This window comes from Crinia signifera, chromosome 1 (genome assembly GCF_055691185.1).
Source record: "Crinia signifera chromosome 1, ASM5569118v1, whole genome shotgun sequence".
Classification (NCBI taxonomy): Eukaryota; Metazoa; Chordata; class Amphibia; order Anura; family Myobatrachidae; genus Crinia; species Crinia signifera.
Genome location: NC_139217.1, coordinates 28505599 through 28532903, shown reverse-complemented (window position 1 = coordinate 28532903; position 27305 = coordinate 28505599). Strand labels below are relative to the sequence as shown.

At 44.6% G+C, this 27305-nt stretch overlaps 1 protein-coding gene across 4 annotated transcripts in view; it reads left to right on the top strand.

The window, feature by feature from the left end:
- The window catches only part of SMOX (spermine oxidase), an 82474-nt gene extending 55523 nt beyond the window's left edge, over positions 1-26951 (top strand). For 2 of the 4 annotated variants that reach the window (XM_083181620.1, XM_083181540.1), the window contains 6 exons: positions 13155-13389; positions 14103-14329; positions 19554-19727; positions 21238-21934; positions 23193-23353; positions 24669-26951. In XM_083181620.1, coding sequence (XP_083037746.1) covers positions 13182-13389; positions 14103-14329; positions 19554-19727; positions 21238-21934; positions 23193-23353; positions 24669-24806 — 1605 coding nt within the window. In that variant the 5' untranslated portion in view covers positions 13155-13181 and the 3' untranslated portion in view covers positions 24807-26951. Of the gene's footprint in view, positions 1-5519; positions 5669-13154; positions 13390-14102; positions 14330-19553; positions 19728-21237; positions 21935-23192; positions 23354-24668 lie in introns of those variants that run through there. The other 2 variants (XM_083181378.1, XM_083181460.1) reach the window with 2 other exon arrangements.
- Positions 26952-27305: the final 354 nt, after the last annotated feature.

The following is a 27305-nucleotide window of genomic DNA, read 5'->3' as shown; positions in this document are numbered from 1 at the left end:
ACATACATAACACACACATACTGATACTTACCTACCTTGAGCCCGTAGGTCGGTCCCTGGATCCTGGGTCCGGGGCTCCAGGGCAGAAGATTCCGGTTCCGGGGCCTTGGTCCTGGTTCCGGGGCTGGTCCGGGGTCCGGGGCTCCAGGGCAGAAGAGTCCGGTTCCGGGGCCTTGGTCCTGGTTCCGGGGCTGGTCCGGGGCTCCAGGGCAGAAGAGTCCGGTTCCGGGGCCTTGGTCCTGGTTCCAGGGCTGGTCCGGGGCTCCAGGGCAGAAGAGTCCAGTTCCGGGGCCTTGGTCCTGGTTCCGGGGCTGGTCCGGGGTCCTGGGCTCCAGGGCTGATGTCTCCAGAATCCGAAGTAGTCCAAAAGCCCCGAGAGAAGATGCTGCTGCGCCGCCGACACCACCGCTGGTATGTAATGGGGGGGGGGGGTTTGCCGGCGCACGCGCGAGGGTGGGGAAGGCGCACGCGAGAGGGGGGATCCCGGGATTTGGCACCAAAAACGCCGGGATTTCGATCCTGGGATTGGAGTTTCCAACCCCGGGATTTTGGGACTAGACTGTGCATGCACAGAGGTGTGATATGTATAAGTACAGGAGGTAGTGGTGTGATATGTATGGGATGGGGATGTAGTGGTGTGATATGTATAAGTACAGGAGGTAGTGGTGTGATATGTATAAGTACAGGAGGTAGTGGTGTGATATGTATAAGTACAGGAGGGAGTGGTGTGATTTGTATAAGTACAGGAGGTAGCGTTGTGATATGTATAAGTACAGGAGGTAGTGGTGTGATATGTATGGGATGGGGAGGTGGGTGTGATATGTATAAGTACAGGAGGTAGTGGTGTAATATGTATAAGTACAGGAGGGAGTGGTGTGATATGTATAAGTACAGGAGGTAGTGGTGTGATATGTATAAGTACAGGAGGGAGTGGTGTGATATGTATAAGTACAGGAGGGAGTGGTGTGATATGTATAAGTACAGGAGGGAGAGGTGTGATATGTATAAGTACAGGAGGGAGTGGTGTGATATGTATAAGTACAGGAGGGAGAGGTGTGATATGTATAAGTACAGGAGGGAGTGGTGTGATATGTATAAGTACAGGAGGGAGAGGTGTGATATGTATAAGTACACAGGAGGTAGTGGTGTGATATGTATAAGTACAGGAGGTAGTGGTGTGATATGTATAAGTACAGGAGGGAGAGGTGTGATATGTATAAGTACAGGAGGGAGAGGTGTGATATAGGGAGAGGTGTGATATGTATAAGTACAGGAGGTAGTGGTGTGATATGTATAAGTACAGGGGGAGAGGTGTGATATGTATAAGTACAGGAGGGAGAGGTGTGATATGTATAAGTACAGGAGGTAGTGGTGTGATATGTATAAGTACAGGAGGGAGAGGTGTGATATGTATAAGTACAGGAGGAGAGGTGTGATATGTATAAGTACAGGAGGTAGTGGTGTGATTCGTATAAGTACAGGAGGGAGAGGTGTGATATGTATAAGTACAGGAGGGAGAGGTGTGATATGTATAAGTACAGGAGGGAGAGGTGTGATATGTATAAGTACAGGAGGGAGAGGTGTGATATGTATAAGTACAGGAGGTAGTGGTGTGATATGTATAAGTACAGGAGGGAGAGGTGTGATATGTATAAGTACAGGAGGGAGAGGTGTGATATGTATAAGTACAGGAGGTAGTGGTGTGATTCGTATAAGTACAGGAGGGAGAGGTGTGATATGTATAAGTACAGGAGGGAGAGGTGTGATATGTATAAGTACAGGAGGGAGAGGTGTGATATGTATAAGTACAGGAGGTAGGTGTGATATGTATAAGTACAGGAGGGAGAGGTGTGATATGTATAAGTACAGGAGGTAATGGTGTGATATGTATAAGTACAGGAGGGAGAGGTGTGATATGTATAAGTACAGGAGGTAGGTGTGATATGTATAAGTACAGGAGGGAGAGGTGTGATATGTATAAGTACAGGAGGTAGCGTTGTGATATGTATAAGTACAGGAGGTAGGTGTGATATGTATAAGTACAGGAGGGAGAGGTGTGATATGTATAAGTACAGGAGGTAGCGTTGTGATATGTATAAGTACAGGAGGGAGAGGTGTGATATGTATAAGTACAGGAGGGAGAGGTGTGATATGTATAAGTACAGGAGGTAGTGGTGTGATATGTATGGGATGGGGAGGTGGGTGTAATATGTATAAGTACAGGAGGGAGTGGTGTGATATGTATAAGTACAGGAGGGAGAGGTGTGATATGTATAAGTACAGGAGGGAGAGGTGTGATATGTATAAGTACAGGAGGTAGTGGTGTGATATGTATAAGTACAGGAGGTAGTGGTGTGATATGTATAAGTACAGGAGGTAGTGGTGTGATATGTATAAGTACAGGAGGGAGAGGTGTGATATGTATAAGTACAGGAGGGAGAGGTGTGATATGTATAAGTACAGGAGGGAGGTAGGTGTGATATGTATAAGTACAGGAGGGAGAGGTGTGATATGTATAAGTACAGGAGGTAGCGGTGTGATATGTATAAGTACAGGAGGTAGGTGTGATATGTATAAGTACAGGAGGAGAGGTGTGATATGTATAAGTACAGGAGGTAGCGTTGTGATATGTATAAGTACAGGAGGGAGAGGTGTGATATGTATAAGTACAGGAGGGAGAGGTGTGATATGTATAAGTACAGGAGGTAGTGGTGTGATATGTATGGGATGGGGAGGTGGTGTAATATGTATAAGTACAGGAGGGAGTGGTGTGATATGTATAAGTACAGGAGGGAGAGGTGTGATATGTATAAGTACAGGAGGGAGAGGTGTGATATGTATAAGTACAGGAGGTAGTGGTGTGATATGTATAAGTACAGGAGGTAGTGGTGTGATATGTATAAGTACAGGAGGTAGTGGTGTGATATGTATAAGTACAGGAGGGAGAGGTGTGATATGTATAAGTACAGGAGGGAGAGGTGTGATATGTATAAGTACAGGAGGGAGGTAGGTGTGATATGTATAAGTACAGGAGGGAGAGGTGTGATATGTATAAGTACAGGAGGGAGGTAGGTGTGATATGTATAAGTACAGGAGGTAGTGGTGTGATATGTATTAGTACAGGAGGGAGAGGTGTGATATGTATAAGTACAGGAGGGAGAGGTGTGATATGTATAAGTACAGGAGGTAGTGGTGTGATATGTATAAGTACAGGAGGGAGAGGTGTGATATGTATAAGTACAGGAGGTAGTGGTGTGATATGTATAAGTACAGGAGGGAGAGGTGTGATATGTATAAGTACAGGAGGGAGAGGTGTGATATGTATAAGTACAGGAGGTAGGTGTGATATGTATAAGTACAGGAGGTAGTGGTGTGATATGTATAAGTACAGGAGGGAGAGGTGTGATATGTATAAGTACAGGAGGTAGTGGTGTGATATGTATGGGATGGGGAGGTGGGTGTGATATGTATAAGTACAGGAGGTAGTGGTGTAATATGTATAAGTACAGGAGGGAGTGGTGTGATATGTATAAGTACAGGAGGAGAGGTGTGATATGTATAAGTACAGGAGGGAGAGGTGTGATATGTATAAGTACAGGAGGTAGTGGTGTGATATGTATAAGTACAGGAGGTAGTGGTGTGATATGTATAAGTACAGGAGGTAGTGGTGTGATATGTATAAGTACAGGAGGGAGAGGTGTGATATGTATAAGTACAGGAGGGAGAGGTGTGATATGTATAAGTACAGGAGGTAGTGGTGTGATATGTATGGGATGGGGAGGTGGGTGTGATATGTATAAGTACAGGAGGTAGTGGTGTAATATGTATAAGTACAGGAGGGAGTGGTGTGATATGTATAAGTACAGGAGGGAGAGGTGTGATATGTATAAGTACAGAAGGGAGAGGTGTGATATGTATAAGTACAGGAGGTAGTGGTGTGATATGTATAAGTACAGGAGGTAGTGGTGTGATATGTATAAGTACAGGAGGTAGTGGTGTGATATGTATAAGTACAGGAGGGAGAGGTGTGATATGTATAAGTACAGGAGGGAGAGGTGTGATATGTATAAGTACAGGAGGGAGGTAGGTGTGATATGTATAAGTACAGGAGGGAGAGGTGTGATATGTATAAGTACAGGAGGGAGGTAGGTGTGATATGTATAAGTACAGGAGGGAGAGGTCTGATATGTATAAGTACAGGAGGGAGAGGTGTGATATGTATAAGTACAGGGGGGAGAGGTGTGATATGTATAAGTACAGGAGGTAGTGGTGTGATATGTATAAGTACAGGAGGGAGAGGTGTGATATGTATAAGTACAGGGGGAGAGGTGTGATATGTATAAGTACAGGAGGTAATGGTGTGATATGTATAAGTACAGGAGGGAGTGGTGTGATATGTATAAGTACAGGAGGGAGAGGTGTGATATGTATAAGTACAGGAGGGAGAGGTGTGATATGTATAAGTACAGGAGGTAATGGTTGTAGTATAGATGGAGGGGTGGATGTATAAGTACAGGAGGGAGAGGTGATGATATGTATAAGTACAGGAGGGAGAGGTGTGATATGTATAAGTACAGGAGGTAATGGTGTGATATGTATAAGTACAGGAGGGAGAGGTGTGATATGTATAAGTACAGGAGGGAGAGGTGTGATATGTATAAGTACAGGAGGGAGAGGTGTGATATGTATAAGTACAGGAGGGAGAGGTGTGATATGTATAAGTACAGGAGGTAATGGTGTGATATGTATAAGTACAGGGGGGAGAGGTGTGATATGTATAAGTACAGGAGGGAGAGGTGTGATATGTATAAGTACAGGAGGTAATGGTGTGATATGTATAAGTACAGGAGGGAGGTAGGTATGATATGTATAAGTACAGGAGGGAGAGGTGTGATATGTATAAGTACAGGAGGTAGTGGTGTGATATGTATAAGTACAGGAGGTAGAGGTGTGATATGTATAAGTACAGGAGGTAGTGGTGTGATATGTATAAGTACAGTAGGGAGAGGTGTGATATGTATAAGTACAGGAGGGAGTGGTGTGATATGTATAAGTACAGGAGGGAGAGGTGTGATATGTATAAGTACAGGAGGGAGAGGTGTGTATGTATAAGTACAGGATGGAGAGGTGTGATATGTATAAGTACAGGAGGGAGAGGTGTGATATGTATAAGTACAGGAGGGAGAGGTGTGATATGTATTAGTACAGGAGGGAGAGGTGTGATATGTATAAGTACAGGGGGAGAGGTGTGATATGTATAAGTACAGGAGGGAGAGGTGTGATATGTATAAGTACAGGAGGTAGTGGTGTGATATGTATAAGTACAGGAGGGAGAGGCTGTGATATGTATAAGTACAGGAGGTAGAGGTGTGATATGTGTTTAAGTACAGGAGGGAGAGGTGTGATATGTATAAGTACAGGGGGGAGAGGTGTGATATGTATAAGTACAGGAGGGAGAGGTCTGATGAACGGGAAGGGGAGGAAAGAGGGCGGGGCCAGCCACGTCTTGCAGCCGGGGGGCGGGCCCTGCGCGCCGATAAACAGACTGGCCCGGCTCCTGCAGCCTCTCAGTGCCCGGACGGCAGATCAGCGAGCAGGAGACGGAGCTGTGCCCAGTGAGAGCCGGGAGCGGAGTCAGTGATCACCTCGGGCGCACGGAGGAAGGTGGGTGCGTGTAGTAACCGTGTGTGTGCCGGGCCGCTGCTGCGGGGGAGGGTGGCCTCTGTGCCCCCTATGTGTGTGCGTGCCCGCCTGGCACCAGTGCTGCATCTGCTCCCGTGCACTCACTGACCCTGCGGTCACCTATACCCTACGGCGCTGTGCGCCACCGAGGGGTCACTGTAACGGGTGGGGGCGCTGGTGTGCTCAGAACCTGGGGAATGGGGGCCCCTGCAGCGGTTAGGGGGGGCTCGGTGCATTGGTATTTAGAATGTGGGGGTGCGGTTGAAGGGGCTCTGTGTAGGTATTTGCAATATGGGGGAAGGAAGTGGGGTGCTACAGAGGGGGCTCTGCTTCTATTGGGCGGCACTGGGGGCCTTTGCAGGCTCGGTGTATTTGTATTTGCAATGTGGGGTGCTGCAGAGGGGTCTCTGCTCCTGTTGGGGGGGGGGGGGGGGGTTGGGGTTGTTGAGTTCAGCTGGTGGCACTGTGCTCCCTGTAAGCAGAAACCCGAGCACTGCAGGTAGGGAGGGGAGGCCAGATCTGCTCCCTGCCTTCCCTCCACATGACAGTAGAGCTGGGGGTCTGCACCAAACCCCCCTTCCCTTTCCCAGTTTCCCCTCCCTGCTGCATCCTCCCCCCCCCCCCCCTCCTGACCTCATTTTCTGCATATTCTGCTGTAGAGAATAAAGACCCCACTATGACATCACTGTTGTATCCCCATTCCTATTCTTATCATTGCTCCATGTGTATCTGACATCATGTACCTCTGCAGTATGATTTCCCTGAGCCACTAAGCTGACAGTCTACGGATAGCACAATGCCGGCCTATCCGTCACACGCTATCCTGGGTTCTGTGCCACATCTGTGGCGCTGGGAGTGTGAGGACCTGGCTCTGGGGTATTACAGGGATGCTGCAACATCTGCCACAGTCCTGCGGTGTATATATATTTAAACCATGGTGATACAATGTATGGGGTTGGGAGAAATGGACACGTTCTACTGGGATAAACTGGTCTCTCAGTGATTTGACTCCTTTGTTAAATGGTTTGAAGAAACCTAATCATTCCCAAATGCTGGACCATTAAAGGTATTCCTTAACTAATGATCGCCTCATGTTTTGTAAGGCGCTGTTCCTTTATACAGAGGGCATGGGTGCCCATAAGCACCTGGCGGGATAGAAAATACGCTCTTTTGTTTTTGTTCTGAATCCATTTTCAAATCTATTTAATTTATATTTTTTTATTTGGCAGTTGGATTTATTTTGTTGCCTTGACTTCTATTTGCCCTTGTGCTGAAGTTTGTTACTGGAAAGCATCAGCCCCGAGGAAGTTAAATCCCGATTCTCTCTTCGCTGACCCCATTATGAGGCATATGGTTCCCATGGCAGCGAGAAGCTCAGGGCTGGGTTTTTAAACCTGTATAAACGTGAAATCCCTGCAATCCGATCTCACCACCTGCACCTGATCTTTCTTCTTGTTCTTCCTAAGAAGTCTTGTGTCAGAGCTTCCCTTCAGCCCGGCTCTGCTGCTGCTGCGGCTGTGTGAAATCCTATTGTTTGTTCTGTGGTATAGATGGGATGTGACGCCAGTGCTGAGTCAGGCCTGCTCTCCCTTGTTGCAGCGTGTTAAAGTACACTACGTGGTGGACCTGCGTGGCACTTTGTCCTTGCGTGACCCTTTCCGGTATCTTTTGTGGTTCCGTAAAAGAGGAGGGGGGGGGGGGGGTAGTTGAAGGGTGTCATAATGCAATCTTGACACCTATACAGTAACATAGCCTCTTCCCAAAACATCCCTGCACCATGTATTATATTATAAATATTATTTATGACCATTGGGGTCTGTTTCAGAGTCCCACAAAAGTATGGTTGGCCGCAGCAGACTGAGGTGCTCGCATAGGCTAGGCTGAAAAGCGCTGTTACTCAGAAATGACCATTATATATCAATTCAGAGAACCAGCTGGAATTGTAGCCTCTGCCAAGGTTCCCATGGCATGATGCGCCCCCCCCCCCCCCCCAGGTAGCTTCCACCTAAGGTGCCTGTTCCTGTTGATCTCTGGACGCTTCTGTTTTTTTGACTAGCACGCGACTATGGGATTTGAAGAATCCTGCTTGGAAGCCCTTCAGTGACCTAGCCTCCTTTTAGATGTCACCCTTATAACCCTGGTGTCTGTCTCTGTTGTGACTGGAGATAACTCCAATGTTCCGCTGTCTGGTCCGCTAACCAGATGGGATGTTTTATATCTGAACTTCCACCGTGGTCAGCGGCTTATGTGTGTGTGTGTGTGTGTGTGTGTGTGTGGGGGGGGGGGGGGGGGGGGCAAATTGTCTTCTGAATGTTAGCTTCTATCTATGTACATGCAGGCTTGCTTTTTTTTTTTTTTTGTGAGGATGTTACTCTGTGCTGATTTATTTGTATTTTTTCTTCCTTACATGGGGTAAATTGCTCAGCAGCCAGCATAGCATAGACATGCTAGCATTAATGTACCTTCCCTAAGCCAATAGCTCTTATGGTGCCCACACACGCACCGATCCTGGCGATGGTGTGCGCGCTCCCGCGTTACCTCATCGCACAGTACAATAAGTATGTGCTGCACATACTTTTTGTACTAGCTTTTTATCGCATTGCATGCACATGCACAAGGCATACGATGCGATGCTATGTGTGCTAGTTAAGCACAGAACGCACGCCGGGATCGGTGCGTCTGTGGGCACCTTAAGGTGGCTCCCACTGATACGTAAGTGACCTTTGTCCTGCTGTAGTGCAGTGCCCTCACTTGTGTCCATTCTCTGGTATTCCTTAGTCCCACTTACCCCCATCCTCCGAATATTCCATAATCGCGCAGCCCCTTCTCTTCATTCTCCCCTGCTAAGGAGGTATGAGGAGCACTGAAGAGATTTGCTAGAGGACATGACTATCAAGAGAAGTGAGAGATCCAGGGGGCACTCAACCCAGCAAAATACAACTACTGGGGTGAAGAGAAGGGATAAGGTTCCCATCTTAAGGAAGGCAGCATTGCCCCCCCCCTTCCCTCTACCGGAGTTGAGATCTACATTTTAAAATTCCATCCCATTGGCATTCTGGCTGAATGCTACAATGCCGAAGAGTGGCCAGTAGATGGGTTCCTAGATGGGCAGGTTCTGGTAGGCATCTGTAAGCTCCAGACTGACTGGGCTCGGGCATCTAGAGGGTTGGCACACCCCACAATCTGCGGACAGTTACCCCTGGAGCTTTGTAATGTGTTGCTGGTCCGTCGCCCTGCCCCAGATCTGCTGCAGTTTGTTGAACAGTGAATCAATACGTGGGTGGTTGGGTGTATATTCAAGGAACCATATCCTGTTAATGTATTTGTACACGCACACAAAGGCTGCATGGAATGTTTGGCATTTAGTGTAGCTACATGTTCCGCTGACGTAGTCTTGCACAACAGCCTTGTGTAATGCACAATCTCTCATCCATGGAAAAGGTTACGTTGACTTTTTTTAGTCATTAGCAACAATTTTCTAGGTTGTCCTTTCCAGGCTGTGAACCGGTGTGACCTGTTACAGCAAGAGCAGGTGAACTCTTACCTAGTGTATACAGCAGGTCACACGCTCCGTATCCGTGTAACCGCTACACACCTGCCCTGTTCTGCCCCGTGGGTGTGTACTTTATCTAATGTTCCAAGAGTCTTCTGAAGTTCTCTATCGTTACCTGAATTGTCAGCCAAATGTCGGATAACAGGGACACGAACTAGCATTACATAGGTCAATGCTTGGAACCTCTGCCCTATAAGTTGTCCCAACGCCCTCCACAGTGTGCTTGAACCGTTCTAGAGCCAGTTGGCTGGATCCTTGTTCTTTTTGATAGGCACATGGGTGGCAAAGGAAGTGCCTTAGTAACCTAAAATTTTTATTAACCTGCTAAATCCAAAAGGAATCTTCTAACTTTTGTTCCTGAAAAAGGGACTAGAAAACACTTTGGTCCTTCCCAGCATAAGTGTGCACACTCCCTAACCAGCAACTGATGCTGCTACATGACGTGCGGCTTGCTGTCACTACGTACAGCTTCTAGTGCTTACATCCTGTACATGATTGCTTAAGTGAGGCAGTTCAGATAGGTGTGTGTGTGTGTTTATATGTTGTCAATGTACAAAATAAATCCTTCAGGTTAAAAGTTTGGAAGACCTTCTGGAGCCCAGTTTGGACCATAGTATACTTGGTCTCCACTGGTGTGTGTGTGTGAGAGAATATTGGGTTTGGCTTACAAAATAGCTGTGCTGCTTATTGGCACAATCGATACTTATTTAAAACTCTAATGGTAGACCATACAGCTCTTAAAGTAAAACGTCAGACCTCTTGTCTGAAATCACCTGTTGAAAACTCACTGTTTGACAGATTGGATTTGAATAACTGGCTTCACTTTTATTAGTAACCATGGAAACAAACTGGTGAAAAAGTGTGGATTGTTTCCATAGTCTGATATTGCCATGACGTTTAAGAAGAGATGCCCTCTGTCCAATGACAATGATAGAATATTTTTGGGGTACTTATGTCAGTTGGGCGCCCACTACTTAGTACGCTCATACCCTCACTATCCATGTCGGCATAGAGTTAATTTTATAAAGTGTGGCGAGCGCACCGAGCCCGAAGCTCTGCGGAAAACTAAGCAAATAGCTTAGTGGGCGCCCAACTAACATAAGTACCATTTTTTTGTGTGTGTTTTCAGCTGATGCTTTCAGGCAAATATCCTACTTCCAATTTTTAGGAGAGATTACAGCAAGATTCTGATTATATACACTTCTAATAAAGGTCGTTATTGTAATTGGCTAGTGGACCTCATCAATGTGCATAGCTATGGGCACTATGGTTTGGTATACAATTTGCCAGGAGGGGCCTGCACCCATAGGAACGGCCTTGCTTTTAGTTTTTATCGGTTCCCACTGTTAAATGTGAATCACTTATTTCTTCTGTGTAATGTTGTTGGCATTCTGACCTATTGTTTCTGTGCGTTCCTAGTTCTAGAGATCACTGCTGCTTTAAAGTACTGTGGGCCAATGTCTCCTAGGTTACGTCAAATGTTTTTCCTTTGTACACCGGTTGCCCGTCTGGCACTTGTCCTGGAGATGTTCGTTTTTTTTTTTTTCTCGCATGTTATTTATCTTGCTGTTTTAGCCACACAAAATAAATGTGGTCATTCATATGGTAATGGGGGTCCGGGGACTGTCAGAACTGAACGGCTGGGAAAAGTCATTCTGTTCCTGTTGTGGTAATTGATGGCAATTTTGTAAAACCTCCCTTGTTCGGCCAGCTTTTAGTTTATTAAAGCACAGACTGTTCTCGCACAAATAATGTGTGGCGGGAGGCTGGGCTTCTCCCCCCCCCCCCCCCCTTGTCGTTTTATCAGATAATGTGCTGCCAGTCTATTCATCTGTATCTCAGCGCTTCCAAGAAAGTTGCCGTTTGCTTCCTCCTTTATACGAATCCAGACAAAATATTCTGGAAGATACTGGGTCTTTCTCAATGCCGCTGTTTTCGTGCTAGACGTTCTATTTTAAAAGTCAGTTTTGCGTCTCAAAGAACGACCCCGATGGATCTTGCACAACAAAATGAATTTGTTTTCCTCTTCTCAATGCGGAACGCGTGCCGTTTTCTCTGATATCATCTAATCGGCACTCTTGGCAAACACAGAACTTTGTTCTGGAAATAAAGCCATTACAACGGGTGCTGGTAAAAAGTTGGCGACGGATGAAGCCACTATGACCAGGTTTTTTCCGAGCGGTCCCGGATTGTGAAAGTTGTTCCAGGAAAATGGTATCTCCTGGCTTTTGCTAGCGCCCGTTGTGGGATCGTTTCGGCACGTTTCTCTTGTTGCCAAAGACCACCATAAGTAAGCAGGTGGGCCTATTCTCAAACCTAGCACTTGCTGCGTGACTAATGGGATGGCAAAATTGGTCTGTGGCCGTTATAATCATAAGAACACAGAATTCTATTGGTTCTAAGCAATGTAATGGGACATTAAATATAATTTTATGCTGGCATTTGTGTAGCAAGCTTGATTCAAAACCGAAGTCCTATAATAGAAGATAAATTGCTGTAAAAAAAAATAGGCGATCAGCACCTTCTCGGATATGACCGTTTCCCAAATTATGTCCTTACAGTCCAGGTTTTAAGGGTGTCAATGCTTGAGCTCAGGTGACCGGACTCGTTCCTCTGTGGTCAATTTATGATGTACTATGCATTGGAGTGTGATAAAGTGAAGAGAGCAACCACCAGCCAACCAGCTCCACCTATTATTTTCTAAACAGTCTGTAACATGGCAGTTATGAGCTGATAGGCTGGTACATTATCTCCATCAGCTCATAACTGCCATGTTACAGACTGTTTAGAAAATAATAGGTGGAGCTGGTTGGCTGGTGGTTGCTCTCTTCACTTTATCACACTTCCAAGGCTTAGTACATATGGCCTGGACTCTGGTACAGAACATTTGGGGACAAGGATTTTGACTTATGTAGGGTACACACCCGGACGACCCGCTCACGATGCACATTGTGAGCGGGTCGTCAGTGTCTCCTCCGACCCGCTCACGGTGACGAGGGGGGGCACGACCCGCTCACGATGTGCACCGTGAGCGGGTCCGATCCGATGGCGACCCGCACCCGGCCTGCAGCAGGTAGGATCTCAATAACGACCGACGCGCGGGACTGCGCATCGGATCGGTATACACCAGGACAGAAAAGGGCCCAATCAGCACACAATCTACATCCAATTGGTCGGAATTGGATCTAGATTGAGGGGATCGGACCCTAGTCGTCCTGGTGTGTACCCAGCATAAGATACATCTCTTTTCTAGCGATCGCAGCCTTTTTTTCAGGGGGGAAAATATACTAGCCTTTAGAACAGGGCTGGGCAACACCGGCCCTCCAGATGTTTATGAACTACACATCCCAGGATGCTTTGCATTAGTTTTGCTATGTGGCCATGCTGAAACTGATGCAAGGCATGCTGGGATGTATAGTTCATCAACATCTGGAGGGCCGGTGTTGCCCAGCCCTGCTTTAGAATCTACTCAGGAGTCCACAATCTGGTAGTATAAAATTGTTCTTTGGTTGGGTTCTTTAAATCTTGACTAGAATGACCTCTTATTGTGTATAACCTCTGCCAGTGGTCTGTAATGTACTAATATCCAGTCCACTAATATGGACTCTTGTCACCTCTGCCAGGATCTTCACATTCCTTTAAATCCAGACCCTTCCAGGACATCACGCTTAAACTAGGATTGAAGTCACCTTTTTTGGCCTGACCAATGTAGTCCCTTTATATGTGACTAAACCTACATCAAGTGGGGAAGTCCAGGAGAGAAGTATTTTGTACCTGTGCCTTGTTAATGGGTTCACCTTTAATAACCTACATCTGACTGGTCAGAAAGACATTAGTGTTAACATTTCAACCATACCACTGTACCTGTGTGGTGGCTTTTTTTCCTTATATATTTGACGTGTTGTGTCTTCTTCACCAGGTCAACTAAAAGGAGAGCTTGGACGGCATGCAAAGTTGTGAAATATCTTCAGACAACGCAGATGATCCTCTTAGTAGTGGCCCACATCGAAACGGACAACCGCGTATAGTGATCATTGGGGCGGGTCTTGCAGGCCTCTCTGCTGCAAAATTTCTCCTTGAGAAAGGATTCACGGATGTTACGATCCTTGAGGCATCGGATCGAATTGGAGGTAGAGTGCAAAGTATAAAACTAGGTGAGTAGCGTCCTAACCCTCTCGCCTCAACACTACCCTACCCTTCCTCATATTGCTTGAGAAGTCCAGCTTATTATGGTTTTTCACAGTAACCTTCCGTCTCACCCCAATTGTAGAAACACGAGGATCCCATTCTCAACAGTTCAGGAGATGCTCAGCCCACCATCTGTAATGTAGTGGTCCCTTTACCCTCGCCAAAAACCGAGGGAAGTCTGAACTGATACTAGCTCGATAGTTGACACGTCCCTTTTATTTCCTGCATAAAGTTGGATTTTTTTATCAAAAAGTTGCTGATCTTTGGTTTTCTTCTGGCCTTCAACTCCAAAATGTGGGTCTCTGCCTGAAGTTTTCACCATCTTGAGGGGTCAGTCCCCATCTATAGTAGACTCAATCTTTATATTGTGGGGCATGTTTAAAATCATAGTAGGTCGCGGTTTTGAAATGTGGTTCTCTATTCTAAAGGGAATAAAAAAATAAAACCCATTCAACCACCCACTGACTAGTCCTCAGTGGACCTGCACAGAGGAATCCCCATTCAATAAGACAAAAAACACTAACTGGACATTATATTTTTTGTTGCGTTGACAGGACACCGTCCATCTTATAAATAAAAGGTAACGACTCCCATTGGTCAGAATTCCTTTCATGGTCCATGTTCTTACGTTTGTGGCAGTTTTAAGAATTTGTTGTAAATTTTCTGCTCTCCTCTTTAGAACACGCTACATTTGAACTGGGCGCTACTTGGATCCATGGGTCGAATGGCAATCCCATCTATCATCTAGCAGAAGACAATGGCTTACTGGAGGAAACGACAGATGGCGAGAGAAGTGTTGGTCGCATCAGTCTGTACTCCAAGAATGGAGTGGCGCACTACCTCACCAGCAGTGGACAGAGGATCCCAAAGGATCTGGTTGAAGAATTCAGTGATGTTTATAACGAGGTGAGATCCTTTGGAGTCACATTATATAATAACCAGGGAGTGCTGGGGAATTGCGGAACTTCCAGACTTCATTGTCTATTAGAGCGCTCCACTCAGTCCACATCCGGGCAGGTAGTAATGGATGTTTGGCTTGAGCAACAAAAGACTGGATTTGATCATGTAAAGAATCTGATGGTTCTGGCCATTGCTGGTTGACTGGCATTGATGCCAGTTAGTTTGGTTGACACTGTTGTAGGTTGTGTTGGGAGAGACATTCTGCCAGTATCCGCACTTAAATGGCCTTTTATACCCCTTTCACACCAGCTTAAATTCCCTGGTTGACCCCGGGAACAACTCTGGACTGGTGCTGGTGTGAAAGGCTCCCGGGCCAAAATCCCGGCACATTTGAACCCTGCTAGCTAGCAGGGTTGCTCACGTGACCAGCCCGGGATACAGGCTGGTATGAAAGGTACTTACCCAGCTTCCCGGCTTGCGGTCACTCCACCGCTGGGGAAGCCGCCGGTCTCTGCCTCTCAGGAGATGGGATGTCCTCTTGAATGGCTCAGGTCACTCTGAGAGCAGGGCAGCAGCTGGAATCCCCAGTGATGAGGCAGCTGTGGCGCATTGTCCCTGGCTCATTAATATGCAGCAGTCGTCAGGGGGCGGGGACTGGGATAGGCATTGATTGGCTTCTGCTGAGCTCGGGGGGGGGGGGGAGGAGGGCGCGGCGCGTGCATGAGATGATCAACCATGTGACGTGAGACTGCCTAATTCCCCCCTCCCTGATTTCGCTGCTTCCCCTTAACCATTAACTGCCTGGCATGAGCTGTTCACACCAGAAAATTCAGGGACTAGGCTGGTGCGAAAGGGGCCAACCTGGGAATGTCCCTGCATGATCCAGGGACCATATACCCAGGTAAGTCCCTGCATTTTCTGGTGTGAAAGGGGAATTGGTCTATGCTCACTTTTGGTTAGAAGCCATGGAGTCTGCTCTCCTGCAACTTTTACTAAATACATTTTTATCTACCGTGCATCTGGTTGTGAGTGACTGTTTTGCTGACCCTTCCCGGTATGGGTGACTCAGCAGCCTCTTGTATTTCTGGAACAGCCGGTTATGGGCTGAATCCTTATCCTGTTCTGTTTAGAATTGTGATTAGTTGCTGAAAAATGCTTTGTCCTGATCCTTTTAATGAATTTCTGGCCGTGCGTTGAAGCTGCCACCTTGTGTCGGATCTATTTAATCAGATAATGAGACGTTTCACATTAGATGAAACGGATATGCCTACAATTAAATGGAATGAGAGATTAGTAAATTTAACATATTTAATCTTCTCTGTCTTAAGATGTTGACCATAAGCTGTAAGTCTATGAAAGTTATTGTGAAACCTTCATCACATTAATTCGGGATGTAGGGGACACAGACTATGTTCACACCGCTTCCAACTGGCTGTATTAAGGTTGGGTGGTCCCACTGGTCCTAACTCTAGAGAATGGGTTGATAGACTGTCCCTCTAATCATGGACATGCGAGTTATACCGGTTGAGCGGCTGGCCACCTTGGAGGAGACATGCGTTAACATCTGACAGGTAGAAAAGTGCTGCAGTGTTACCTGGAAGTGCCAGGACCGCTAATCGCTGATGCCACTGAAGATGCAGCTTTTCAAAGCTGCATTTAATACAATGTAACCTCCTGACAATGTGTATTTCACCCCTGGAAATGAAATTTAAAAGCCATACTGTGGGGCATTGTGTTGTGGAAGGGGCATTTTTTGGGGTTGTTAGCCTGTTTTTTATTTTTAAAATTAAATTTTAGTAGCGCCTAAGAAAGCTTAATTTGTCTCTTAACTTAGGGGGTTATTTTGGTTCACTGACAAATTCCTTCTTAGATGGACAAAACCATGAGCACTGCAAGTCGGGTAGATGTAAAATGTGCAGAGTTAGATTTGGGTGAGTTATTTTGTTTCTGTGCAGGGTAAATACTGGCAGCTTTATTTTTACACTGCAATATAGATTTTACTTTGAAGTAAAACCCCACCCAAATCTAGTTCTCTCTGCACATGTTACATCTGCCCCACCTGCAGTGCACATGGTTTTGTCCATCTAAGAAGGAAGTTGTCAAGAGTGAACCAAAATAACCCCCTTACTCCCAAATTAAGGTTAGAGACCACTGGTTTCCAACCTTCGGGGTTTTTTTTTTTTTTCATATGTGGACTCCAGTTGGTAAAGTGTCGAACATAGTAGGGAAAGCGGTACCCTAATTTGGGGGTCCGCTTGCTTAGCTGTCAACATTTTCACAAAAGTGAAAAATGTGACTTTTTTTTTTCCCCAGCGTCAACCTTGTGCATGTCTACTTTTTTGGGCTGTACAGAGCGTTATGTTAGACAGCCTGGAACATACTCTATTGTGTTAGATTATTCTGCAAACCTTTTATTAGATGTAGTGCGTGGCACATTCTGCGAGCATTGTTCGGAACCTCTTTATAGAGATTGGAGATGATAGGTGAAGCCCTGCGGCATCAACTTTTTTTTTTTTTTTTTTCGCCGAGAGACTGTTGGCATTGTATCCGACACTTGATACCTTATCTCTGTCTACAGAAGACAGACTTTTGGCACAATGGCTCTTTTGCTACTCCCAAATTAAAAGCCGGTAACTAAACCCGTTTAAGAAGCGAAGCTCTGATATTGCCTTTGTGTCGGTCTCAATGCGGCTATTGAGGCTTCCCCATTGGGACGTGTCTGAATTTCCAATCTGACCTAACAGTCTGAGGAACCCATTTCCTCACTACGTAGCCGAGTATGACTGGAAGTCAAATATTTCTTGCGGTCATGTGCCGTTGGTCCTCTGCCTGCTGCAAAGCGATTGGCTTTTCCGGCACAGCATTCGTTGCCAAAATAGGTAAGGGCAATCTACCATAAAATACCATTGTTGGTGCAAGCTGCAGTCGCAGGACCTCTTAACCATAAGGTGAAGTTCTGTGTTAAGACAGTAGCCAGTCCCCGGGTCGACATTGACTAGGTCTACAGTGAGTAGATTGATGCCTAGTGAGAATGGTCGACAGGCTAAAGGTTGACATGGATGTGGTCAACACTGAAAAAATCGACATGAGTTTTTCTTTTTTTTTATCTCGGGTTTGAAAAAGTTTGAGACTGACTTCCTAAATAAAAGCCGCCCCACATTTACTTATGCTTACGGCTAGGAGCTGGATTGGTGGTGTGGCCTACGCAGCGTTATGTATTTCTGCAGAGCGTGTTTGATTGGCTGTCAGTCATTCTGTGTCTGCTCCTCACCTGGACAAGCTAATGTAGCACTCTAGTGCAGGACGAAATGACACCACTTCTAGATGATGGGTGAAGCCCCACAACCAATGTTACACTACTGCTGACTACAATAACATGTAACGGTATAATGCGCATGCGGTCTATTGTGTGGCACTTGGTCCTTGCAGTATGTTGTAGATCACGACTGACCTCTATAGAACGCTCATAAATATAGTGGGCTAAAATGTGTTTGCTATCCGGAACGTAGAAGCCTTCCGGACCTACAATAATTGCCCCTGGTCAGTTGCTGCAAGAATCCAATAATTCCCCTTTAATTTTTTGATCTGCTAATCTGACTTCACATGCTGTAAGTGAGGAATTGGTGGTATTTAACTCCCTTGCACTCTCCTCGCGGTTTCCCATCTGTGGGCAATTGTAATACTTAATGAGATTTTAGCTACATGGAGGCCCCGGTTATTATTCATGCAATCCCTGTGATTAATGGGTGCTCACAGCCCAGTTGCAGCGGACGAGACTGTTCCCAATTAGTTGCGGCATACACTGGGGGGCACAGGTCATGCATTGATATGCAGGACACGTGCCGCTGGGATCCGCGTATACAAGGATGCATTGCCGTGCTCTGTTACAGCTGCCACTGCGGCGAGTCAAAGCAGACCTGGCAGGGCCAGGGTTCCACTTTAATATATAAAAATCTATCCTTTATAAGGAGGATGCTGGTACTTGTGGGTGTTTATCATTGTTTGCACTACGCTAGCGCTTAAAACGGCGTTGCCGCCCTAGATTTGTGTGCAGAAATCCGCTAGTTAGAGTTAGCGGCGCCTTGATTAGAATACTAACTAATTCTGAATGACTGGACCCTCTGTAGACAAGTGACTGGACACTGGTGAATAGATCAAGGAGATTTTAATGCCAGTTCACCATGTGCCGTGATTACTTTAGACGTCCTTCTTGGCAATCTGTCCACCAGTGTTTAGACAACAGCAGGAGGTATGCTTTGCCAACCTGCTTTATGAAGTGTGCCTAGAACACACCAGTCACTCCAAGTCGCCAAGAGGTTTTCAGTGGGGTTAAGATCTGTGGTGGGATGCGCTGCTGCAAAAAAATGCAGTAAAAACCCTGTTTTCAGGGTTTTAATGCATTTTCGCCTGCACGCTGCGGTACCACTGCGGGGATGAGGGCCCTGGCAATACCTTATAGAAGCCCATGGGCTTTGCTGTGTGGTGGATCAGTCACAGATCCCTCCCCAGTGCGCCCCGCGGCCGGTGTTGTCACTCTGCGCCTGTTCAGAGGGACTCCCGGGTCGGAGACCCAGAAGTCCACTGCCGGAGCGGCTTTGCAAAGGACAGAGCTTTTTGCAAGAACTGTCCTTTTGTGTTACTAATTGTAAATGTTGGTGCATATGTGATTTTTTTTTTAAGAATTCGGTAGCCAGTGATGTGGGGCGGTGGATGCTAGTGGTCTCCCCCCGGACTCTTCGTTAGGTCAATCCATCCAGGTTACTGAATTCTGTAAATCCAGCTGAAGCCACACCACAGCAGAACTCCACCACCTCCATGCTCCATAACAATGGTGCAGCACCCATGGGTTCAGTAAATGCACAATACTTTAATACTCAATGTTTCAATAGATTTATCCTATGGTCCTCTAGATAAAAATAAACCATACAAACCTACCTTTCTACTGCAGTATGCCCACCACATAAATGTGGGCATTCTGGCTGGGACCACTCTCCCATCCTACTGCTGCACCACTTGATGACATCATCCTGTCTGGGTGTAAACGCAGCCTTCCCAAAACAACCATAAAACTCCATAGCAACCATGCGCACGCTTTCAAGTTGTATAAAATTTAAGTCCCCATAAGTCATGGCAAATAAGTCCAAACAAATACTAATATGATAATGGCAACGAAGTGTAAGCTCTGGGTACTAATGTGGATGGTGTTCTGTCTTTTTTAAATTTAATCCAGGTCTATAACTTGACTCAGGAGTTCTTTCAGAATGGAAAACCAGTTAACGCAGAGAGCCAAAACAGCGTGGGCGTCTTTACTCGGGACGTGGTCCGGAAACGCATCAAGGCCGATCCGTATGATTCCGAGACCACCAAGCGGCTGAAGCTGGCTATGATTCAGCAGTACTTAAAGGTAAAGACTGGTCTGCCTATCCTCCACATAGCACACATAGTGTACGACGTAGGCAGGTTCCAGGACCAGCTACCTCCCGGGAAGCTTCTCGTGAGGAACCAGTTGATAACTCTGCCACATCCTGTAGCATGGCTGCTAAGAGCTGATTGGCTGGGTGTTTATCACTTTCTGAAGCTTGATAAATCTGGCCCTTATTGAGTGAAGTTTTGATGGCTGTTGATTATCCAATGCTAATTAGTTCTGATTTCTTAATAGCCTACATTAGCTGTTCTATTATGACCTTTTTTTTCCAAGTGACTTCCTTTTTACATAAAAAAAAAAAAAAAAAAAAAAAAAAACTTGCTTTGAACTCTCCTAATGTGAGGCTAATTTATTTATTTATTAACAGTTTCTTATATAGCGCATACAAATTCCGCAGCGCTTTACAGAGCATAGTTATAATCAAAAACACATAACAAATTACATTACAAGGCAGTTTAGGACAAGTACATGGTTAATACAGATAGTTGCATCAGAGGACAGGACACTGAAGCAATTATCAGGGTGGCAGTGGTTTATATATTCTAAGAAAGGCACATGAGGAGAGGGCCCTGCCCGTGAGAGCTTACATTTTAAAGGGGAGGGTTAGACAGACAGGGGTGACACAGAAGGGGGAGAGGTGAGCATAAACAGGTTAGGATGAGAGATGGTCAGGTTTTATGCAGGAGGGTCGGAAGAGGTCAGCTTAGTGTTTGATATTTTAAGTCTAAAATAGCGCTGGGTCATCCAAGAGTAGACAGCAGAGAGACAGTTGGAGATATGAGTTAGGATGGAAGGAGAGCGATCAGGAAACGAGGGGAAGATTTTAGTATTTTCGGCATAGTGGAAGTCGAGTGAACAAATAAGTTCACCCAGAGAGGACATGTAGAGATAGAGAAGAGGGCCAAGAATAAAATAATCAGGGACACCTACTCTCAATGGAACAGCAAGAGAGGTAAAGTCATAAGAGGTACAGCTGGGCATTTTCAAAACGGACAGTGCAAGTACAAGCATAAAGAGTGATATTCAAAAAGTTTTAGCAGATGGAGATGGTTCTGGCTAATGGTTCTGCGTGGTTATTTACGGCCTTGGTTTTTTTTTTTTTCAAACTTAAATTCTACAGTCCCCTAACATCTAGTCTGTCCACCTTTTAAAACATTTGAAATAAGACCTTAATACAGAATGCAGATGCCCACCTCTTCAGAACTCCGAGGCAGGGAAGACCAATAGAAGACCTATATGTAAAGTGGCAATCATTGCAGACACAAGACAGGAGACTGCTGTTGATCAATATTTCAGCAACTGAGTAAACCTCTTCATCAGGACATGTACAGAATAAATGTTACTTGTCTCTATATGCCCTATGCCAGACCGTCCATAGCCTGGACTGACCATGGGGTCCTGCGCAGAAAATGACCTCATAGGGAGCCAGACCAGCTGATGGTTTGGTTTTATAATGTATAATTTTTGTTTTGTGATGGTCTCCTACCAGGTGGAAAGCTGTGAGAGCAGTTCCCATAGTATGGATGAAGTTTCACTCAGTGAGTTTGGGGAATGGACCGAAATTCCTGGTGCCCATCACGTAATTCCTTGTGGCTTCATGAAGATTGTGGAACTGCTGTCCTCCTCCATCCCACAGTCCGTCATACAGCTACGCAAGCCTATCAAGTGCATCCACTGGAACAAGTCCGTACGGAAGCAGATTGAGCGAGTGGCTGACCACAACGTCGACCACCCAGAGGACCAGGGCTATCCTGTCTTTGTGGAGTGCGAAGACTTCGAGTTCATCCCTGCCGATCACGTGATCGTAACGGTTTCATTGGGTGTCCTGAAGAAGTGCCACGAGAGCTTATTTCACCCATGCCTCCCTGAAGACAAGGCCACGGCCATCGAGAAACTTGGGATTAGCACCACTGATAAGATCTTTCTGGAGTTTGAGGAACCTTTCTGGAGTCCCGAGTGTAACAGCATCCAGTTTGTTTGGGAAGACGACGCGGAGAGCGAGAGCTTGACCTATCCAGAGGAGATGTGGTACAAGAAGATCTGTAGTTTTGATGTGCTCTACCCTCCGGAGAGGTACGGCTATGTCCTTAGTGGATGGATCTGTGGTGATGAGGCCCTGATTATGGAGAAGTGTGACAACGAGACGGTCGCTGAAACCTGCACAGAGCTACTGCGGAAATTTACAGGTTAGCATTTTCCAGATTCTCCTGAGTAACAATACGATAGATATTGCAAAATACAACTGAAACCTAAGTAAAATGTAGTTGCTATAGGCAACTTCTCATCTTCACGGGGTAGACCTGGGGTACTTATGGTCTTAGCCAGAGGGCTAGTAGGTTTGGTCCTGTTCTCATAGTGGACGTGAGGTGAGGCCGCATCAGTTAAACTCGTTTCCGTTGAGATTCTAGAGAAGCCCACAGCCAGTTCGAACTACATCCTTAAAATGCATTCTTAGCTGCAGGTGGTGTGTGCAGCCGAATGTTCTATCTAATTAACAGAGTATTGGGTTACAGTTGAAAACCAACTTTCTTGGAGTGTGGAAAGTGTAGCCAGAGAGATGGCAAACTGATTTCTATAAGGTCAAGCTGTGAGTTGGGATTTATATACCGGTTCTAAGTGCACCCGTGAAATGACCTACTTACCCAATGCAGACCATGCCCCCGCTCTGTACTAGATGTTAGAGGCCTGGAAGCCGTTTTCTGTATGTCGCTAGCTCACTCTATGCAACACAAACCCTCTAAGGAATGAGCCTGTTAAAATATTCATTGCATTTAATCAAATGGCAAATTAACCCTCTTCTGAACAGGAATAAGTATCCTGAGCTATATAGATACATATAATACACACAGTGCAGAGGGCATCCCAGACTTGGCACACAGGCTGTGTTTTGCTATGTAATACAATATGCATCTATTGCAAATGTTTACCAGGGCTTCGCTTCCAGCCTGTGTACTTAATGAAGGTCAGAAACGGTCCAATTAAAAGAACCTGCATAATCAGACTGGTGAAGGACATTAATTATTTTTCCTCAATCCTGTCCGTATAATGAGCTCGGCTTCTACGGTGGAAATGGCAAGTTGATCTACAATGGGGACACTTTCTTTTTTTTCTTATTTATATTTTTGGAAGTGTTATCTGGCTGCTTTTTTATAAATCTCAATCTACATAATTTTACTTGGTATCCATTCCGATAAATCATTGTGTGATCTTAAGTTTCAATCCAAAATGTTGTTTCAAATATTTCTAAAAACAGTTAATACTTTTAAACACTAATGAAGGATCCTGAAACTGAGCAGTAAATTTAAAACTGCAATTTAAAATCTTGTTTTTAAATACTGCTTATGGTCATGGCTATCAAATTGGTGACATTTCTATAGTGTTCAATTTATTATTCAATTAATTATTTTGTCTAAATTTATCTATTTTTTTTTTTTCCCCCCGTAGGGAATCCTAACATTCCAAAACCTCGGCGTATCCTGAGGTCCTTCTGGGGCAGTAACCCGCACTTCCTCGGGTCCTATTCCTATACTCAAGTAGGCTCCAGCGGAGAGGATGTAGAAAAGCTGGTGAAGCCACTGCCTTATACGGAGAGCTCAAAAACTGCTGTATGTACCAATGTGTCTACTGTGTATGTATGTGAGAGACTTATGCAATGGTATACTTGCTTCTATTACCTTCCTTGTGGCGAAAACCTGGACTATATTTATAGTGTATGAATTCCAGGCCCTGTGTTTGAAGAAGCAGACCTCTCCTGCATAGAATCCTTAGGGGTTCATGCAGAGCCCCATTCAAGAACCATTAAAAGTATTTAAATGGGCTTTTTGGACTGTGCACATATCACTGCACCAGATTCAATTTTTTTTTTTTTTTTAAATGTACGTCTGGACTGCACTGGAAAATGCAGAATAGGGGAGTGACTGAGCAGTTAACATGTCTAGGTCCAGTACTGATCTTAGAGATCGGTCATTTTTTTTTTTTATATTGCAGAGCGTGCTGTAAGGCAGGAACAGACATCGGTGTGGCTGATTTTATATTATCATTAAGGCAAACCGATCCTATGAAAGTGTTTTCGTGTGGCCACATTATGGGCGTTATTCAATGTCAGTGGTACGGCTGTCGAGCAAGCTAGACAGCCGTGGCCCTGTCCTGTTCTCGCTTTGCTCGACGTGAGCTCGGCGGTTGGGATTCAATGTCCCGGCCGCCGAGCGGCGACAAGGGGGCGTGGCCGCAAGTTGAGGACGGAAATAGACTAGCTCCAGCAGGGAGCTTGCCTATTTCCGGCTTTTCTCGGCAGAACGAGCCCGACAGCTTGTGATGTCGGGCTTGTTCTGCGGAGAACCCCTGTTCAATGCTGTCACGGATGACAGAATTGAATAGGGCCCCGCAGCCATCTCCCCTGTCGGGAGATGGCTGCGGGAGGTCGACCGACATTGAATACCCCCCATAGGCCTTAGTTTAATGTGCATGTGATTACTTGCCTCCAGGCAATGGCTAAAACTAAAAAAATTTGCTTTTTGTACAAGGTTTTTGTAATTTTTTATTTTAATGTTTTATTATTTCAGTTTATTTTAGTTATGTAGTGTGAAACGCAAGTAGGCCTCATCGTGCTGCAATATTTCACAAATTGCCTGGAAACGTTGTTGTTAAGACAATGGAAATTGGCAAACATGTTGCATGTTTGCCAATCACAGACTTTAATTTTAAAAATGCCACATAGAAACAAAAAAGTACACATTTTATTAACAAAAAGGCTAATGCTCGTTGAAGAAAAAGAATATGAGTTATGCTTGAATGTGTGTCCAATGCAGAAACACGAATAGATTCTCTTTTCACAATGAAGTGGTTGCAACAAAAATGTCTGCCCACGTTTGTTTCACCAGTGTCTTCTTATTTTTCACTTTATTTATTTTTATCTTCCAGCCCATGCAGGTGATGTTTTCTGGTGAGGCCACGCACAGAAAGTATTATTCCACCACCCATGGTGCTTTGCTGTCCGGCCAGAGGGAAGCTGCTCATCTTGCCGATATGTACCAAGATCTCTTACAATGCAAAAACTAAAAGCTGCCATGAATAAGAACCACTAACTTGTGACTCCCCAGTGTGTATAGTCTTTCCTCGATCCGTACTTTTTTTTTTTTTTTTTTTTAAATGTTGAAGTAGAATTTTTATCTTTTTTTTAAAAAAATATTCAAATTGGTTTTAAGAAAAACAAGAAGTCTGTAGCTGTTTCATGTACTGTATTAACAGGGAAGGGTGCTCTTCTGTTCTGTCCTAATGTGTTTGTGTCTTTTACATTTTGCGCACTTGGTGCCTTTTTATTTTTTTCTTCCCTGTATTGTAAGTGCCTTCTATAATACTACAAAACTATTCAATAAAAGAATATCAGGTCAGAAGATTGTCTGCCTTTTGACGCTATAGAGGTGTAATCCTAAAATATGTTGGCGGTTTCATTTTTAGTTGCAAAACCAAACTAATTTTGTTTAGATTTCGTCATCATTGATCAATTTTTATTGATACCTCAGTAGCTGACCATTCATTTTTAAATTTTTTTTTTTTTTTTTTATTCATTCTAAGAAGTAGACTATTGTAGCTGTTGAGTGGGGTAAATGAGGATGCACTCGTATATTGGAGTGGATTTATGCTGGCGTGTAATGGGATACGCTAACCTTAAGAAAAACTTAATGTAAAATGAAAGATTCAGCCACAAGATAATGTGCACCAGATCTGTGTCTCAAGGTGCCCACACACTAGAAAGATCTGCGATCGTAAGATGTGCGCATAAATTAGCCTTGAAATCTTTTTTCCGTCCTGGACAAAAGATTTCGGGCAAGCGCACATCTTTACCAAAGATTTTTCCAGAGTGGGACGTAGTGATGAGTTTTTTTTTTTTGTTTTTTTTGGGCATTTGGTATATACCTAACACCATTGGTTGAACAAATTATTTTTAAGCAAGAAACCTTTTCAAGGACTTTTTTTTTATTTTTATTTTTTTGTGCTCCCGTTTAAAAAGAGATCAATGACATCTCGCCTTTTTCAACTAAAATACAAATGGTTGAGGTAATATATTTGCACCCCCTGCAAAGCGTGAAATCCACAAGTGGATTGTGCTCACTTGTAACTACTTGTGCAGGCAACGCCACCCTCTCAATTCTTTGCTGTTCATTTTAAAATGATTAAGAGTTCTTTTGAATATACTTAAATATTGTTATCTTATTTTTGCAAATAATTTTTGGTTTGGACAGAGATTAATTTGGCCATATTGACTTCTGGCTAGTCTCTAGTACATTGTAATGCAGTTCTGGTGTTTATGTAATATGCCTTGCAAACAAAAATGTGAACATTTCTTAAACTCAGGGATTTCATCCGTTCTGGCTTTTTTTTTTTTTTTTAATCTATAAATACATTGGGCCCCATTTCAACTGCATAAGGGGATGGCAGGATAATTTGCAGTTTTTTTTATTAGGATAGATCAGCATAAGAGACAGACCGATTTCTAGTTGCATGATTGTATAGCCAACAGGTCTTTCCCCTGCAAGGTGTACTATGCCAATTCTTAAAGGTTTCATATTTTAGACTTTGACGTGACTCACGGCTTATCGAAACAGTTTAAAGTCAGGATTTGCTTTCAGAAGATCGTGCTGTTTCTTTAGAGCATTTTGTATGAAAGAACATTATGACCATTTTAAAATCTTTTTATAAGTAAATATTACAATATATCCTTCCGCAGAATAGTTGGTAGAATTGGATTACCATGTAGCCAAACTGCGCTGTTCTATGGAAAGCTGTTGCCACTAGACGCAGCCTCTGCATTTGAGTCTCTTGCGATATCACAAGTGAACGTATAGGCCAGTGATGGCTAACCTTGACACTCCAGCTGTTGAACTATACATCCCAGCATACCCTGTTATGGTAAAATTGATGCAGGGCATGCTGGGATGTGTAGTTTAAAAGATGGAGTGTCAAGGTTAGCCATCACTGATATAGGCTGTGTGCTGGAGTTCACCGGTGCAAACTGGATGTTGACGTACAAAGTTTTTTTTTTTTTTTTTCGTTTTGGTGGTCATTGCATGTTTAGAGCATGGTGGATGTGATGTAATGATGCTTTATTAATGTGTCTGGATGTTTAAAGTCGAAGGTAAATGTAAGTCTTGTTTTATTTTGTTGTCTGTCGAAAAGAGGATTAAAATAAACACAAACTGGTCACTGCATTGTGATTTTTATACAATGTTAAGGTTCAGTAGCATAAACCATTTAGCGCACAGTATTCCGCCTGGCTCGCTGCGGTCTGAAAGGTTAATACCCTCTGCAGCAGTGTTTCCCTTCCAAGGTAAAGTCAGTTATTTGACCAGACAGGTGATCGGATGCAAGCTGGTTCCCCATCCCTGCTGTAGGCGATTGTTTAATCTTTAACCCTTTGAGTGCTAAGTGAATTTATCAATAAGTGTAGAAATTGCCAAGCGAACCTTTTTTTTTATTCATCGTAATGTTTACCTTTTTTATATAAGAATTTTATAACACCACATTATTATTTGAATTTATATAACAAATGTGAGACTC